The following is a 17,558-nucleotide window of genomic DNA, read 5'->3' on the forward strand; positions in this document are numbered from 1 at the left end:
TTCAAGCCTTGTTGGCTTGCACGATATATCGAGTTATGTCAAAACAAAGATGTGAGTAACTGGTGATAATGATATTAACAAGGTGAATAGGTTCAAAATTTCTGTCGCAAGGTCGCACTATAGTTGTACCATGGACAAATTATGTGGAAACTGATTAGTCTTGTACATGACGATAAATACTATCGATATTACTGCACACATCAAAGTTACACTAGTATGTTGGTAAAATAGAATCAATTGCACAATTAATATGTAGCTGTTAATATAAGACTCTTGACGATCTAAAAGACAACTTATTATACACCCACTTTACACAGTAAAGTTTAAGCCTCGCTCGCGTTCACGTTAAGTGTTTACAAATTGCATAAAACTGTTGGTACGAGGGGTGATCAATAAGTTCTCGGCCTCATCCAGAAATAATAAACATACCTTACATTTTTAGGCACGAAATCGTAGTATGAAGACTTTAATCAGTATCCTGCAAGTTTCAAACCATCACTTTTCAGGCAACGTGTTTTTGAAAAACAGTAGGTAAGTGGCGAGAAAACAAGGGTGAACTGTAATCAGACATGTGTGGGTAGAGTTCCCCATGCCGTGAATTATCTTAAGACATCTAACGTTATGTTTCGACATTTAGAATGTTGTTTGAAGTTTCTGTCTCCTGGGAGGACTTCCAACCAAGGATGCAAGGGGTTCCTCCTACCCCTGACTCGTGTGTCATGGCGGGTGCGTCATGCCCAAACGCTGATTACTAGTACTAGTACAGTACTCATACTGTACGAACGGATAATCCCTTGAATATCACCGCACATCAGATAATGTTAAAAGCTGTTGCTCAATATACAAGCAATCATCCAATCAATCTGTGCACAGCATTCATTTCATTGACTGCTAGGGGTCGCTCGTATATGATCAATGCAAAATCGTATTGTAATATTATTCTCGTGTCGTTCATTTATAATCCGCTAAGTGACGCCCTTGATACGCATAGATTAGGCGCCGATTGACCGTATTGTTTATCTGGGTGTGTCTGTTTGTGTTTCCGGATTTTTATAGTCAGCATAACTCAAGGACCTCTAGATGGATTGGAATGATATTTGGTATGTGGGTAGGTGTTGGGGAGACAAATTTCAGGATAAATTTTGGGCCCCTAGTGTGACAGTGTGACATTGGTACTGCAGCAGAACTTCCGTTTTCTGTATCTTTTGACCCGGACGTAATATGTTCTTCATTTTTAGCGGCAGATAGCCTGGAATTTAAGGAGAAAGTGGTGCATGTTTGGACACCCTAGCAGCTTGCTATGGAACAGCAGTTTTTCCTTCCTCTTCAAAATCGTCCGAGGAGAATGAGGAACAAATGAATAACGGATTACCATGATATTTAGTTTGCAGGTAGATTAGGTAAGGTGCATAAGAAGTGCAAATTATGCAAATCAGGGTTAAGAAATTCCAATTATGGAAATAAGTCCATAATTTGCATAACTAAAGCAAGTGTATCATACACATGTACTTAGTAAATGATTGGACTGTCAACACTGAACTGTTCAAGGTACTAGTAGTTGAAGGTATAAGATATAACCAAGCATAAATTATGTAGATGTGGAAGTCATTTGCATAATCAGAATATTTCATGGAGATATGAGCTCTCCAAACTCTTGTTGCCAATAAGTTGTTTTTGTTGATGGAAAAAAGTAGGGAATACTACATTAAAGGTAATTTTAATGGAATGAAGTAGCTTAGATCACCTTTGCTCCTCATTGCCTTAGGTAATATTCACCTTCACTAAAATGATGCTTTTACTTGCGTCATACAACTACATAAAATTGTCCTGATATGGCAGATGAAGTGCTGAGTTGATCCGAACTCTCTTCTGTTATTCCACCTTATTTCTCCAGAATATTGTTGCCGAAACAATGGAGTGTGTAAGGAAAGACATCAAAGTGTGCAGACTAACCAGAAGTGTGGTGTGAAGACTAGCCGACTGATGCCTACCAGTGTCAGGGAACCCAGCAGCAGTGTAATCAAATACTGGATACTGCTATTACTACTTTACTACTACATGAGCACAAAAATACACGAGCAGACATTCATGTGTGATTACCTTATCAATTTATTACCAGAATAGATACTTAGTACTGTTTATGTACAGTCAAAACAGACAGTTGCCTTCTCTCTTCCAGTGATACGTCCTCGATACCCAATAGGAAGAATCAGACATGATATTAAGGCATTACTCATCGACAAGTAGAGACAGAGGATGAGAGGTCTGCATCTATCTTGCTAGTATTAGAACTGGAGCTCATGACAACATGCACATTTCATATAATCACAGAAGACTAACCAATGGAAGGGGGTGTAACACAGCGGTGATTCCTGGTAATCTAACAGCTGATCCTATTGGAGGACACCTATATGTCAGGAGTTGCTCATTGGCTAACAATAATTCTATCATCACTATCATTGGACTGCTATTCGATACTATTGGAGGGTCAGAGTTCGGGGTTGAAAGGTTACGATTAACACTCGTGATTGCGTGTCCTTTTTCGCCAATCCCGTGAATATTTCCGTGGCCTGCGCGAACTTCCAGAGGGGTTATTCTGTTGGTAGTCGGTGGATCGGTAATGTTGCAGTCTTCGCCTGGATACGATAGGTTGGTCCCGCCATCTTGTTTCCCACAATTCCCCCTGCTGACGCACATTAAGCAAGCCTGATGCTCTGGATGATCTGGAAAATAGCTGAAGAAAAAACAAAATTAAGGTAAACGATCAGTCACATAACAACACAGGCAGCAACACATGTTAGCTTTGGCAAGGTTGAACAAATCGATAAGATAACGTGTTGTTTTCAACTCCGCTGCAGGACTCTTCCTGTGTACAAAACCTGAATAAATTTCCTAACTTCACACGAGGGTTGTCTGTACCATGCACTATGTTTTCCCACTATTTCTGCAATACCACTAGTACTAGCCAACTACCATTGACAGAGAGCTGGTGGTCATGCCTTCAGGGTCAATGTCTAGTCAAGAAAGGTTTTTCTGGACTCACAAAGATGCTAGTATTCTGTGATATTGTTAAAATGTTATGGAATCACTGTACATTCAAGCAAACAATAACAGTAGCACAAATAGTAAATTAAGGTTTTCTGCTTTACTCTAAAATGTCAAAGTGACTTGTGTTAATCAAGCTTCTAATATGTATGTACATCAAGAACACTTTTTGAAAAGTCATTAGTGCAATGGCATGTTGATTTTTTTTTTCTGGCATGAATTCCACAATCATTTTTTTTCAATCATAGTTTGAAGGCAGGAGCATATTTTTCTTATTTTAAAGGTATTTTTTTGCAAATGTTACAAGTCAAGACAACTTGAAAGTCTTATTTTGGTTAATAAGAAGTGAATAGTTATTGATATTCAGAAGAAAACAAAAATACCAAAAAGCAAACCCAGCAAGCATGCATAACAACAAATCAAGACAGACAACAAAGGCAGACAATCTATTGAATCCATGCTGACAGTTCAGATACCTATTGACCATTGATTGATGGCAACAGAGACGACCATTTCTACCCGATTCGGATTCTGGAAATGATTTCAAAGACAGCTGAAACAAACACACAGAGAGGAAAAAGCAAAAGAAGTTGTCAGAAAAAATATAAATTCCCCTGTTATGTAAAATGTAGAAAACTACACAAATTTGCCAAAATCATGATTATGACAATTTTTTTTAAATTTCTTTATAATTCAATTATTGAAACTATTTTTATGTGTAAATCGTGAATATGTTTGCATTTGCTATAGTTTTTTTTACAGTGTTTGTCTGGGAAAATTGACAATTTAAACAAACAGGCTTGCAAAACTTTTGGCAAAAAGACTGGTTGTCCCCAAACACCTGGAAACCCCCTGGGGCAAAATTATTCTTCGCATCAGATATGGTCAAACCTAATCATGCAATGTCTAGTACTAGTGGTTGTGTGAAACCTCAAGTTGCCCCTATTGTTTTAGTAAGCAGACAACTTTGCATACAATGACAACAGTACCACGAAACCCCGCCCTGTAGTCTGCACCCCCCCCCCATAGGCGTCACACTGTACCAGCCACGTTGACAATTATCCTGCCAATTCGAACTTTGCCCTCATCCAGTTTCTCTGCTTGAGTAAACATCCAACGTGTCATCGCCAATCTTTATTCTTCTAAGAACCTTCCAAGATCACCCTCCCCTGCCTTAAAAAGTCTTAGAGTCGAAGAACAAGAAATATTGATTTGTGGAAGGAAGGCGGAAGTGTGGGGGCATCCCTCAGACGTGGGCTGCAACGTCACACACAAGATGGCCACCTTGCGGCGTCCGCTTTGGCTAAAACTGTACAAATCTTTAAATATTTCCCTCCTAGAGCATCCGATCTTGACAAAATTCACCACATTTTATATCAACCTAGTTTTCTTGCTAATTAGATACTCATACAGGTTGTAGGGAGAAAGAAATGGTTATATCTTGGTCGTAACAGCGGACAAACGTCACATATGTTTCAACCGTGACGATTTTACGAAATCTTTCAAAGCCAGAAGGCAAACTCTTACCTGATCCACAGACAACAAAGATGAATAGCGCCAGTAGCCAGGGTCCGACGGGTGATTTTTCGTCCTTTGGCATCTATAACAGAAAAGAATCGCAATTAGAACGCTAAGTAAACGACCACGAAGTAACGAAATTTTTCTTGACGCAACATCATCACTTTTGCCACATCAGATCAACTTACCAATGTTTTCGCCACGTTTCCTCGCTTGTCGACGTTTTTGGAGTGCTTCTCGTTGGCAAGGCGCATTCTCTGTTTGCTAGGCATGATGACAGTGTGGTGGTGGAGCGGCCGGCAACAAAATATCCGTCCAAATCCCTGAAAGGAGAGGGAACTTTTCTTCACAGCGTCTTCGTCTTCAGCTGCAACGTTGGAGAGGAAATCAACAAGGAACGTCACGCACTTAATTAGTCCGCCTCCACGGCGTCAAAAGTAGTACCTCGATTATAATTCGTCTAATTATGCCAACCTTGTGAATAAATCTATTAAAATTTATTCATAGAAGTATTTGATATATGTCAAAATATTTTTTGTTTCAAGATGTCATATTTGATGGCCATATGTTTGATTTTGTCGGTTGTTTTTGCGGAAGGATATATTAAGTGAAGCGTACTGACACCGGAAGTTCGTGGCGTTTTAAAACCTTCCCGTCAGGCTATGCGGTACCAACATGGCGGCGCCCATCCCGAGTCTGGCGTGTAAGAAGTTTTCCAAATCTTTTCTCGTATTGTGCTCTTAAACTTTTATGCTTGAGAACGACATTTGTGTTGCTAGACGGAGAAGAAAACAAAGTTTCTATAGCATATTTTTTTGCTGATGTATTTTGTAATTAAGCCGAAATATTGAGATATTTTAGACCGGCTTTCCACAGAAAAAGTTGACAGCTGATTGTGCAAGTTAGGAATGAAGGAATGGAAGAATGGCATGTGGATGAATACAGTTGGCACTCAACTATCATGGTTCTGTTATTGATGCATGGTTAGAGATCTGCTTAGCCTGAAGAATGCTTGCAAAGGCTTCTTTCTGTCTCACTCTTCATCCATCTACTCATCCATCTATATAAATACATCCATCTATCTTTATCACTTTAAGTTTAGCATCTTTCTCTCTCCTCCATCAATTTATCCATCTATAAATTACTTACCTATAGGCTAAAATTGATGTAATTCCATAAAGTATGTAGGTTTAGCTGACAGTCAACATGTGTTTTTGATTACATCCTATACCTGCATAGAATTGTACATTAAACTTCCATATAAGTATCATATGGTGTCCTTTACTGTTTAATAGAATGCTAATATAAGGTATAACCCATTGTTTCTGTAGTACGAGGCACCCACGGGGTGTCCCTAGTGGAGGGGCCTCCAGCGCTGAGAGACAACCGGGCATTCACAAGGTACCATCATTTTCTTAGCACCAGCCACACCACCCACACTTAGCCTGGGTACTGAAACAACCAGAGGGGCGAATAAGAACAGAAACAACATCCCGACTCCCGGGATTCGAACCCGCGCTGAATCCGGGCAGCCGGATCACAAATCACGACTGCTATCGCTGTCGCCACAAAAGCACTAGTGCCCTTGGGCAAGGACGATAGGCAGTACTTGAACACCACTGTTACACTACTCCCCCTTTTCTTCAAGATTCGTCCTCGAATCTCCAAGTTCGACATCCCTGTGTGGCACATCCGCTAGCCTGTTACTCACAGGGTCGGCATGGGAACCAGTGAAACAACCAGAGGGGCGAGTAGAACAGAAAGAAACAACATCCCGACTCCCGGGATTCGAACCCGCGCCGAACCCGGGCAGCCGGATCACAAATCCAACGTGCTAACCACAACACCAAAAGCTCAAGAGCTGTTGGCATGGTCAGTTTGGCAGCGCTAGAACCCCACTGTTACAGTACCATCTGACATCTACCTTGCCTCACTGCCCTGTCTGGAGATGGTTATTTTTGTAAGGCAGGGGGTGGAAGAAGCCCCAGTAGAATTTGGATGGTAGCACGGTCTGAAGCCCGTCATGTTAAAAAACAACAACTTAAATCTGATTATTAGAATACTTTTTAAAAATTCAGAAAAGTTGGATCTTGGTTGGTATCCCCATCGAAACATTAGTCATAAAGCATGCAAATGAGAACCTCATTTACATAATTTATTATGGAACTTAGAATATCTAAGATCAGATTTTCATACTTCAAACAACTTGTTGGTTCCTATGTTTCAGGGATGCCAGTCGTTCCTGCAAGGTTATGGCCTTCAGTCCAGATGGCAGTCTGTTTGCTTGGTGCAATGGACAACAGTAAGTAACTTATGCCAGTTTTATGTGTTATGTCAAGGAGGTTAAGAATCTTTTTTAACCTCCTTGGTTATGTAAAGGATAATGTTAGCATAAAACCTGATCTGTGTTGGTACAATCATTCAACACAAACAAATTACTTACCTCGAATTTTCGGTCGCACATCCGTGGACCTTTGTCACCAGTAGTGATTCAATTACTCTGAGCATTGACCTAGGGACACGTGACTTGAGTAAAGAATCGAAAGTTGCGATAGCAGAGCCGATACCGCTTGCCGATCACATGAGTTATGCCAGTTGAGGTTATGAAGAATTCATGGCATGGGCCCCAGATAGCTCATACGTTGTTGTTTTTCTGCAGGGTGACAGTGGTTCGACTGCCCAGTGGGGAGGTTGTACACGAGATGAAAGAGCACCCCCGAGTTGTTGGTCTCCTGTTCTCACCCCTCAGTACCTACATGGCTACCTGGGAGGTCATCGTAGGTCAGTACTTAAAAACAGCAGGACTTTATTTCAAGGAGTCAAAGTATTACAGTTGATCATAGTTGGGAGAACTTCATCTGATAGGGTTAATGTTCAAGACTTCATTGTAAGGAGAAAATTGATGGATTGTTCTTGATAAGAATGCAGTTGTAGTATCCAGTAGTGTCCAATAGTTGAGAATATATCCCTGACATGTGTGCACAGCAATCCTCACGTGTTTGTATCTAAGTATGGAACATTAACTGATTAAACTTTCAGGTTAGAAGACGGTCGAAAGAAATCAAAAGGGAACAAGAAATATTATTGGAAGTGTGATGTACTAATATCTAAAAGTATTTAATTTTTCTTTTGAGAATGACTTTAAAAAGTGTGCCAGCACATATAACCCTCGCTTAACGGTGACCAACTGAATATTGAGTGTGTGTCAGTAAATTTGATGGTGGTGACACCATTGTTACTGACAGCCTTAAGAGGAACCATAAGTATTAAACTGATTACTATATCCTCTGCATCCTTCCAGGTAAGGGTAATCCATACCCCAACCTGCACCTGTGGGACATGAAGACAGGACAGAAGGCCAAGAGTTTTGTCCACAAGAGACAAACAGACTGGTGAGTCTCAGAACCCATGTCTCAAATCATTAGGAGTTTACTACAATCTTAAGCTGGGTTCATACGTGCGTATACATTCAAGTCTGTATGATATCTGTATGGAATTTTTAACCTCTACCAGGCTCCATAGGTCGCTAGGAAAATAGAAATTGGAGAAAAATAGACACATGACATGCCACAGGAGTCAGCTGTCCAAGGAGGATGCTGTGCGACCAGCTAATTGTTATCTGGCTATATTTCATCAAAGATAAGGCTATACAGCCACTTGCGAACTCACTTGACTACCTGAAGGATGGACGACACCAATGACAAAAGCGGTCCTCGTCGACTTGACAGACAAACAATTTATTTGTCCAATTTCTATTATTTTTCCAGCAACCTGTGGCAAGACTTCCATACGGACCTCATACGGACTTGAATATATACATATCATATATGCATGTGTGAACCCACCTTTGCACAATATCAGTCTTCTTACAACTTTGGTTCATTAGAATTGAGATTGCCTGGAGTTTGATGTTCATCACTTTCCCCCATAGGGAGCCCCAGTGGACAGATGATGAGGTGTTGTGTGCACATGCAGTGAACGAGATCCACCTGTTTGAGAATGGGGACTTCAGTAAGTCTTCATACTACCTCAACACTTTCATTTAAATGCTCATCCTTTAAGTTTCGTGACAGCAAGATCTAGTGTACTATCAGGCATATCCAAATATACATCTATGTATACATTGTAAAAACTATGTGAAAACAAAATGTTCGATTGTCTTAGTGTGTGTCTGCAGTTACATGTATTTGAGTATTGGTTATGTAACCAAAAGTTGGCAAGAAGGGATAGTTGACCTCTATAGAATGAACTTTATTCTACCCCTTTTAATATCTTTTCCATATAAAACTTGACTGTGTTTGTGACCACTCTAGGCCATATAGCCCGGAAACTAGACGTGCAGAAGGTGGCTGGTTATAAGCTGTCTCCAGGCCCTCCTCCACACAAGATAGCTGTGTATGTGCCTGGTCAGAAGGTACATATGTCGTTGAAATAGAGTGCAATGTAACTAGTACTTATTCCTTTGTCATACTCATAACACATTCAACTATTCAATGGCAAGAATAACAGAAAAAGGTAACATAATTTGATTATAAATTGCATGTAGAACCCATAGAGTAATGATGTAAGTTGCAGTGATGTTACAGTATGTTTATCTAATACAGGTGTTTGAAAAACCAACAGTTAAGCACCATTTTCTGTAAAATGGGCTCTTAGAATTAAACCTTCAAATTGCTAATACAGAACAGGTACAGAAAGGTAGAATAATTTTGTTGTCTTTTTCTTAGGGAGGCCCGTCTTTCGTCCGTGTGTTCAAGTTCCCAGACTTTGCCACACCCCTGGCTAATAAGAGTTTCTTCAAGGCAGACAAGGCAGATATCAGGTGGAACAAGAAAGGTAAAACATGGAGAACTTGACAAGGAAAGTTGTTACTGAAGTATATATAGTAGTGAGAAGCATATGCATGTACACGTAGCTATAAAAGCTATCACACATTGGTTTTACAATTTTATGTATTTATTGCGCTGATGTTTTAGCTGAGAGAGCAGTTTTTTTACAACTAATTTTCCAACAGCAACCAATATTCAAAATAACAAGAGAGATAACTGTTAGCATTTGTTCCTGAAAAGGCAGTACTGTAGTGTTTGAGTGTGAAATGGTTTGCTGTAAGTAGTTGCTGTTTCATCATACACATGTAGTCTATGTTACCTCTTTATGTTCATGTAGGAACTGGACTTCTGGTCCTGTGTGCCACTGAGGTAGACCAGACTGGAAAGTCGTACTATGGAGAACAGAACCTGCACTACATCGGGGTGGATGGAGTCAGCAGTATTGTGCAGCTCTGTAAGTGTTGCACTGAAATTCTTAACTTTTCTTAATTTCATTCTATCGTTTTTGTAACAAAGAATTAATTTTCAATGTATGTTTGTGCGTAGGTGTACATTTAGGTGTACATCTATGAATGAATGTTGAAATTTAATTTCCACTAATATTCATTTAATTTCAACTAAAATTCAATAAACTAAGAGCTAAACTAACATTCATTCTTTTTCAGTGTATGTTGTTTTCAAAGTATTATTGGTTGTATTATGTCGTAGGGAATCATAGTAACTGCTTGTTGAAAACCTTAATGTATAATTCTGACATTTTCAGCTAAGAATGGTCCTATCTACTCTACTGACTGGAATCCAGACTCAACAGAGTTCTGTGTTGTGTATGGATGTATCCTCTTCATTTCTGTTGGAGACAAAACCATTTGGTAGCTTGTGTTTTGCATTGGTCCAGCTGTCCTATGCTTATAACATAGTGTATAATGTTCCACCATTTATGGTGTAATGTTTTCAGTTCTAAGTATTGTATGCTTGCAACTATTGTCATATTTAGATGTTCTTGGTGTCTTGGTTTCTATCGTTGACAAAACACCAATAGTATCAGTAAGAAATCATCTTATGGTGAATTCTGTACCCTTACAAAAAATTATTTACTGCCAAAAAGCTCTGCATACTAGTATATCGGTGTGTCTTGATTTTAACATCGGATGTCCTTGTGTTAGATAAGAGAGTTCCTTGACCAGATACACCTCAGTCATGCCTGCCAAGGCCACTATCTTCAACCTGAAGTGTGAACCTGTGTTCGACTTTGGTACAGGTCCCAGGAACTTGTGCTCTTATAACCCACAGGGAAACAATATCCTTTCAGGATGCATACATGTCTTTGATAGTCATTTCTGTATCATTCTGTATCTGTATCTAATAGTACAAATTCATGTTTATATCTGGTATAACTGCCCTTCGGCGTAACCCACCAGCTTCGCAGGCACACGGCGCGACAGTAGCTGGTTATATAACACCAAACGACCCGTCACACCTAACTTTTGCGCATCTATCTGCAAATGTTTCTTAAAACTATCCAGCAAAGATGTCTCTACTGTGCTTGGTGATAACAAATTCCACTCTAACTTAGTCTAAGATAGTTCTGGGAAAATACGATTTACAACATGTGAGACTAACAGATCTATGATGATTCTTGTGGTGAGTTTGTCATTTCTTTAACTATTTTACTCCTATCCCTTGCTGGGTTTGGCAACCTTCGGGGGAACATAGTAAGTGTCAACATTCCTTGTGATACGGTTTTCACTTGCAAACACAACAAGATTGGTACCGTAAATTTTTGAAAAGTGACATCTTTTGCAAAAAATGTGTATATTGTGATAAGGTAACAGTTGAGCAACAGGATAGATGCTTGAGTAACTACAGTATTACCTTGCATATCTTATTACATGGATATATTTTAATTAAGCTTCATTGTTGTATTGTCAGCGACAGATTTAGTACATGTAGTCAAAAGAAGTTAAAGGTGCCTGTTTTAGAACACTTACATCAATCAAAAGCCTTCTTCACAAAAGGACCAATGACACTATTATTTCTATTTCATACAGGGAACTTTTTATTACTTCTGTTATCTAGCCATTCGGGTGATCCAAGAATGTTTTGTCTATTACAGGAAGTTTGGGACAGAAGAAAGTTACAGAAGATAGCCCTGGTGCAGGCTCCTGACACCACCTACTTCTCCTGGTCCCCTGATGGCGTCCACTTTGTCACAGCCACCACTTCTCCCAGACTAAGGGTCGGCAATGGGTAAGGGTTAGATCACAGCCACCACTTCTCCCAGACTAAGGGTCGGCAATGGGTAAGGGTTAAATCACAGCCACCACTTCTCCCAGACTAAGGGTCGGCAATGGGTAAGGGTTAAATCACAGCCACCACTTCTCCCAGACTAAGGGTTGGCAATGGGTAAGGGTTAAATCACAGCCACCACTTCTCCCAGACTAAGGGTCGGCAATGGGTAAGGGTTAAATCACAGCCACCACTTCTCCCAGACTAAGGGTTGGCAATGGGTAAGGGTTAGGGTGGTCAGGACACTTTGTCACAGCCACCACTTCTCCCAGACTAAGGGTTGGCAATGGGTAAGGGTTAGGGTGGTCAGGACACTTTGTCACAGCCACCACTTCTCCCAGACTAAGGGTCGGCAATGGGTAAGGGTTAAATCACAGCCACCACTTCTCCCAGACTAAGGGTTGGCAATGGGTAAGGGTTAGGGTGGTCAGGACACTTTGTCACAGCCACCACTTCTCCCAGACTAAGGGTTGGCAATGGGTAAGGGTTAGGGTGGTCAGGACACTTTGTCACAGCCACCACTTCTCCCAGACTAAGGGTCGGCAATGGGTAAGGGTTAGGGTGGTCAGGACACTTTGTCACAGCCACCACTTCTCCCAGACTAAGGGTTGGCAATGGGTAAGGGTTAGGGTGGTCAGGACACTTTGTCACAGCCACCACTTCTCCCAGACTAAGGGTCGGCAATGGGTAAGGGTTAAATCACAGCCACCACTTCTCCCAGACTAAGGGTTGGCAATGGGTAAGGGTTAAATCACAGCCACCACTTCTCCCAGACTAAGGGTTGGCAATGGGTAAGGGTTAGGGTGGTCAGGACACTTTGTCACAGCCACCACTTCTCCCAGACTAAGGGTTGGCAATGGGTAAGGGTTAAATCACAGCCACCACTTCTCCCAGACTAAGGGTTGGCAATGGGTAAGGCTTAGGGTGGTGGGGCAATTTGGAATGAGGATACAAGAATATTGTGGGTGTGAGAATAAGGGTAATGAAAAAGGAAGATATGGAATTCAAAACACTCATACTGGGCCTACCTCCTTGGTAACTAATAGCTCAATCTGTTTGCATGTATTGTATGATGATAATTATGATGTACATGTATTGTACTATGACTATGTATGTCCCTCAATGTATATGCTGCACAACATCAGTATCTTGCTGCCTGGTGCAGAATATTGTATTGTATTTGTCGCAATCCAAATAAAGTCAAAGTCAAATCTGTTTGCTTGCTAAGAATGGAGACTCCAGGCTATGTAACAAACAACAACATTGAGTAAGCAGTGGTTACTGTGGAGGATGGTACCCAGGCTAATGAAAGGGGGAGAAAATTCCTTGCCTCACCCCTCTCTGTTTGAATGGAATAGCCCTTTCAGACATTGAGTTTTCCATTTATAGAAAGGAAAATAGAGAACCATTACGGCATTAGTTTAAATGAGAACCATTAGATCTTTCATATTGTATAAGATGCATATATTTTAGGTATGATCTTGACTGTAGCATACTGCAATATTTACTTAGTAAGTATACTGCAATATTTACTTACTGAGTATTCAAAGAATATTTAGCTGTTCTTTTAACCATCACCTCCCCCTCCCAGCCACAAGATATGGCACTACACTGGGCACCAGCTGGATGAGAAGATGCTGGGGATGAATGAAGAGCTGTGGGAGGCTGCCTGGCAGACGTATCAGCCAGGTGTGTTCCCTGCACCACAGCTGTCGTACCAGCCAGTCAGGGCAGCTGCCCAGCAACAAGATGGTGAGAACTTAGAATAAATCTATAAGCGCACATGATTTTCCGCTGTTTAGATACATGTAAGTATCTGCAACTATACTTTAGGACAGTAGAGTTTTGTTTTGTTGATGTTTTATATTTCATGATGATATCTTTTTTCATCAACTTTTATCTGATATTTTAGATAGGTTTCCTTTTAAGCAACTAAAAATAGATGAAGAAGCCATTCCTATTTTCATTAAAGAAGTGAATCCCACACTGAAGAAAGACTACAAGAAGCTGCAGCAAAAGATCAGCATACTTCTTGGTAACCGTGGTAACAATGTAAGGATGCGTCTCAATTTCAGCCTGGTTGAAGTGGTAGCAAGTGAGGTCTTATATGCAGTATATAAAATGACATTGACTTGTAAAACATTTTCTTATTTCTCCTGTAGCCAAGCCAGCAGTGTATCGGCCCCCTGGTGCCCGTGCCCTTGGCCACACGTCCCCAACCAAACTGGTAAGTATAACTGCATGCTGGCATCTTCATTCTTACATTGGAATCCCTGTAAAGGGCCTGTGACCCATCACCCAAGTTTTTACCATAGACAAGCATCTGTGGAATAGAGTTAGCAAAAAGTTCACACTTTGTCCAATATAATCCTTTTTTTTTCTTCTCTGTAACATTAGCCTGTGTTTAAACAATCCCTAACTGGCTGGGGTTAATCCTAGGTGGTGGCAACTGCATGTATGCCCAGCCGCTCGCAGTTCGATTGTAGTCAGGCTATCTTTAACCCTCAAACCACCGTAGCTTTTTTGTGACGTAGATTACCTTATGGGGTCAAAACTGACCCCAACACATTTTGTACCAATACAGTCTTTTGTGTGACTCTTTTTGTGATTTGTATATATGTATAGTTTCATTAATCTATGTGGGACAGTTTGACATGATCAGGTGAGAATACTTCTAGCTCATTATCATAATTTATGCAAAAGATCATGAGGAACACATTTGCACCAATGCTATTCAGACCGGGAAGGACTTTTTTGATACCTGTCCCAACTTCAATGCCATATAGCACCTGAATGGCTTAAGCTATGGCCACCAAAATTGGTAACTTTTTAGAAAATGTTGAAAGCAAACAATTTCAGTGAACAAAGTATGTTCATCATTTTTCATGTTGCCATGGCAACGGAATTATACCTCACTGACTCGACCTTGTTCAGGGAGAGTACAATATGCAGTATTCCTGGGAATCGCTAGATGGTGCACAACATACAAAGAAAAGAAAAGCAAAGCATGATGGGACCTCACGTGATGACGCCCCTTCCCAATCATCATTTCCTTTTGTGCTTCGCGCAAGGTGCACGCATCGAGTTTGCTCCGGTACGATCCGGTAGTGACTCAGTTTTTCGTTGTTGGAAAATTATCAAGTGGTGGAACTACGAGAAGAACCACTTTAGGCGCACCATGCCGCCGATAGGGTAAGCCCCTATCGGTCGGCTACTATCGTCGCAGCAGGCCGTAAGACCGGGAAGGGTGAAAAGCCCCTATCGGCGGGCTACTATCGGTACTGGCGGTCGAGCTTAGCGCTCAAGGCTTGCCAGGCGCTGGGAAGGACCAAAAGGCCCTTTCGGCGCAACATGCACGGGAAGAATTCGGGCCAAGCATGCCGTAGAACCTGGAGGTTATCGGCGAGGCTACGTATACAGACGGCCGTCATACCTTGTGCCTTACACGGAGCTGGCATTATCGGCGCACCAGGCCGAAAAACCTGGAGGATAGCGCAGCCACAGACGGCCGCTATGGCCATGGTGCCCGAGGTTGAGGCACTGGCCCTTTCGGAGAATTGAGGTAATACCCCACGTTCTTTGCGCCAGGTGACGCTAAAGATTCGAGAACGGTGGAAGACTGTTCTCGTGGCTCCATCCATATTCAGAAGGAGCGGCAGCCGCCGTGCCACGTGGGCCGGTCGGGGTAATCGACATCTCAATGGAACTGTAAGTAGATTACGGGCTCCGGTCGCTCCGTTATGGTTGCTCGGATAAGCTTCCATGTTGAACACGCTGTTAGGCATGTTGCCGTTGCATTCTACGCTCGTCTAGGAGGAGCGTCCAGCAGTTTAACCCATAATTTAAAGTCGTTTTATGAGCGGTTGACTTAGGAAAGACGTCAATCGGCACAGAAAGGGGCCTCCCCTTCTTCTTCTGCTGACTATGATACGTCGCAGTTGTCTGACAAGAGAAGCTCCAGGTGAATAAAATATTGGGAGCTTATGTTAAAGCTTGTCCCTGAGGGAAGCTTTTTTATGGCAATAAAGTTATCAATTACTTAGCCATACTAGAAATGTGTGTCCGTAATTAGCATTATCATGAAGAATGCTCCACAAAGACAATTGACGAAATTGAATTCGTCTGGGACGTTGTGTGACTGGTCACGCACGTAGTTATTACACATGTATGTTCAACGTCTGGCTCTTTGTTGTTACTTTAGACAACAAGATTTTACATGTTTCATGTTGACGAGTCTAACATGTTTTTGGTAGTCTTGATAGAATATTGTTCTATACGAGGAACACGTGTCCTTTCTAATAAACCATTGTTATGCAAACAATGCATACATTGCGAATGTTGTCGGCAAATGGTCGGCGGTATTCCGCCGAACTCCGCTCACTCAGGATTGACCGTCCCGGGCGTGGTTGCGGAGCATTCTTATGATTCTACTTCTTCCTGGTAAGTATGTTCCAGAAGATGGGAAGAAGGAGCTCTGTGTGCTTCACGGAACTTCAGGTAACATTGTTGTGTTTACCTACTTACTACGGTTAAAACGATTGTTTACCTTTTTGCTGTTCGGCGCGGCCTTATCACAAGAGCCGACAATGGAGTTTTGTTGTGTTCATTATAGTGCAAACAGACAATATAGTCTGAACATGGCAGACACTTGTCAGTTATACATTGTTTAGCCTTGCGTCCACATCGCTCGGCTTGGAAGTATCCTCATCATTCTTAGCATGTTGGTGTTTGACACCGGAACGTTGTCTTCTTCCTGTTGTTTTAGGATGAAGAAAATATTAACCACGTTCTTTAACTGGTTGATTAACTATTATATGCCGACCATCTGAGCATTGTATTCAGTTGCTCGCCACGTGCTCGTCCTGGACTGGCGGGGATTCCCAGTCACCAGAGCAGGGGCTATTGAGGTAGCCAATCAGGTAACTTATCCTTGATCCAATCAAGGACACTACCGTTCGAATATTGTAGACGTTCAATACCTCGTATGCAGGTGTGAAACCTGCTATTCTTGCCAGTAGACTTACCGAATCCACAAGCACTTAGTCGGATGTTTTTAAATACCGATGGCTAATGTTGTATCAGAAGTGCGATTCTTGTTTAAATCGCTAGAGGACCCCATTAAAGGGTCAAAAGGTCATTGGAACGTGCTGGTAACATTTTGGCCGCCATAATTTACGTTCCAGGCTCAGCTATAGACCTGTTTTTTACACGTTATACGTTATCGGGAACATCACATTGGTTGAATCCGACTGAAAGTCCACTATCAGCGTAACGTTCAGTGGTGTCATGGGTATTAAAAGCAACCCGCTTTTTATCTTGTAGGCATGAACGCCCCCGATGTTCCATTCATAATTTTCGGGAAATCGGTGGCCCTGTTTTTGAGGAGGGGCCTCGAGCACGCAATTCTGCCGCCTTACATTAACTTAGCTACCTTTCTGGCTGCTAATTTTACACCAGTAGTTACTTGGTTACGTGTACAGCGGTAATCTGAAGTCAAGGGGCAAAACGCCTTGGCTACATGTACCAATATGAACGTGAACTTCAAGTTTCGGAACTCTTGTTCTGAATTGGCGCCGCTGCCCGAGCTTGATACGTCTCCACAACTATCGCTAATATGGTTGAGTTGTGCGGAGAAATTGTGCAGACTATTTTTGCTTACAATTACATTATGTTTTGTACATGTTTTGTGGCTTATTATTAGCGTTAAGCTACTGCTGGCGCTTCTACGGACGGAAAAGTCCGTCGCCCTTCTTCTTCACATGGTGTTGAAGTAGCGCAATATGTGTTCCTTTTAAGTTCACAGGTAACTTACAACAGAGTTGTAGAAGGTATCGGACCGGAGTTTCTTTTACGATTTCGGAGGTTGGCGGGCAGCCTCAG

The 17,558-nt window shown here is 41.6% G+C and overlaps 2 protein-coding genes across 2 annotated transcripts in view; one reads left to right on the top strand and one right to left on the bottom strand.

The window, feature by feature from the left end:
- Positions 1 to 2,263: 2,263 nt before the first annotated feature.
- LOC118427619 (stress-associated endoplasmic reticulum protein 2-like) lies at positions 2,264 to 4,967 on the bottom strand. Its single transcript, XM_035837494.1, has 3 exons — positions 4,752 to 4,967; positions 4,573 to 4,645; positions 2,264 to 2,734 (listed from the first exon to the last, which is right to left on the bottom strand). Exons 1-3 carry the CDS (start codon positions 4,833 to 4,835, stop codon positions 2,697 to 2,699), a joined length of 195 nt encoding a protein of 64 aa, XP_035693387.1. The 5' UTR covers positions 4,836 to 4,967; the 3' UTR covers positions 2,264 to 2,696.
- Positions 4,968 to 5,126: 159 nt separating this feature from the next.
- LOC118427579 (eukaryotic translation initiation factor 2A-like) overlaps positions 5,127 to 17,558 on the top strand; it is a 20,422-nt gene continuing 7,990 nt past the window's right edge. The window contains exons 1-15 of the mRNA XM_035837429.1: positions 5,127 to 5,266; positions 5,895 to 5,964; positions 6,791 to 6,865; positions 7,223 to 7,344; positions 7,865 to 7,955; positions 8,495 to 8,574; positions 8,877 to 8,977; positions 9,291 to 9,399; positions 9,730 to 9,846; positions 10,156 to 10,224; positions 10,588 to 10,689; positions 11,064 to 11,104; positions 11,506 to 11,639; positions 13,270 to 13,430; positions 13,841 to 13,905. Of these exons, the coding sequence (XP_035693322.1) occupies positions 5,239 to 5,266; positions 5,895 to 5,964; positions 6,791 to 6,865; positions 7,223 to 7,344; positions 7,865 to 7,955; positions 8,495 to 8,574; positions 8,877 to 8,977; positions 9,291 to 9,399; positions 9,730 to 9,846; positions 10,156 to 10,224; positions 10,588 to 10,689; positions 11,064 to 11,104; positions 11,506 to 11,639; positions 13,270 to 13,430; positions 13,841 to 13,905 (1,365 nt within the window). The 5' untranslated portion in view covers positions 5,127 to 5,238. The remainder of the gene's footprint in view (positions 5,267 to 5,894; positions 5,965 to 6,790; positions 6,866 to 7,222; positions 7,345 to 7,864; positions 7,956 to 8,494; positions 8,575 to 8,876; positions 8,978 to 9,290; positions 9,400 to 9,729; positions 9,847 to 10,155; positions 10,225 to 10,587; positions 10,690 to 11,063; positions 11,105 to 11,505; positions 11,640 to 13,269; positions 13,431 to 13,840; positions 13,906 to 17,558) is intronic.

The sequence above is a fragment of the Branchiostoma floridae genome, chromosome 12 (assembly GCF_000003815.2).
Source record: "Branchiostoma floridae strain S238N-H82 chromosome 12, Bfl_VNyyK, whole genome shotgun sequence".
NCBI classification, from domain to species: Eukaryota; Metazoa; Chordata; class Leptocardii; order Amphioxiformes; family Branchiostomatidae; genus Branchiostoma; species Branchiostoma floridae.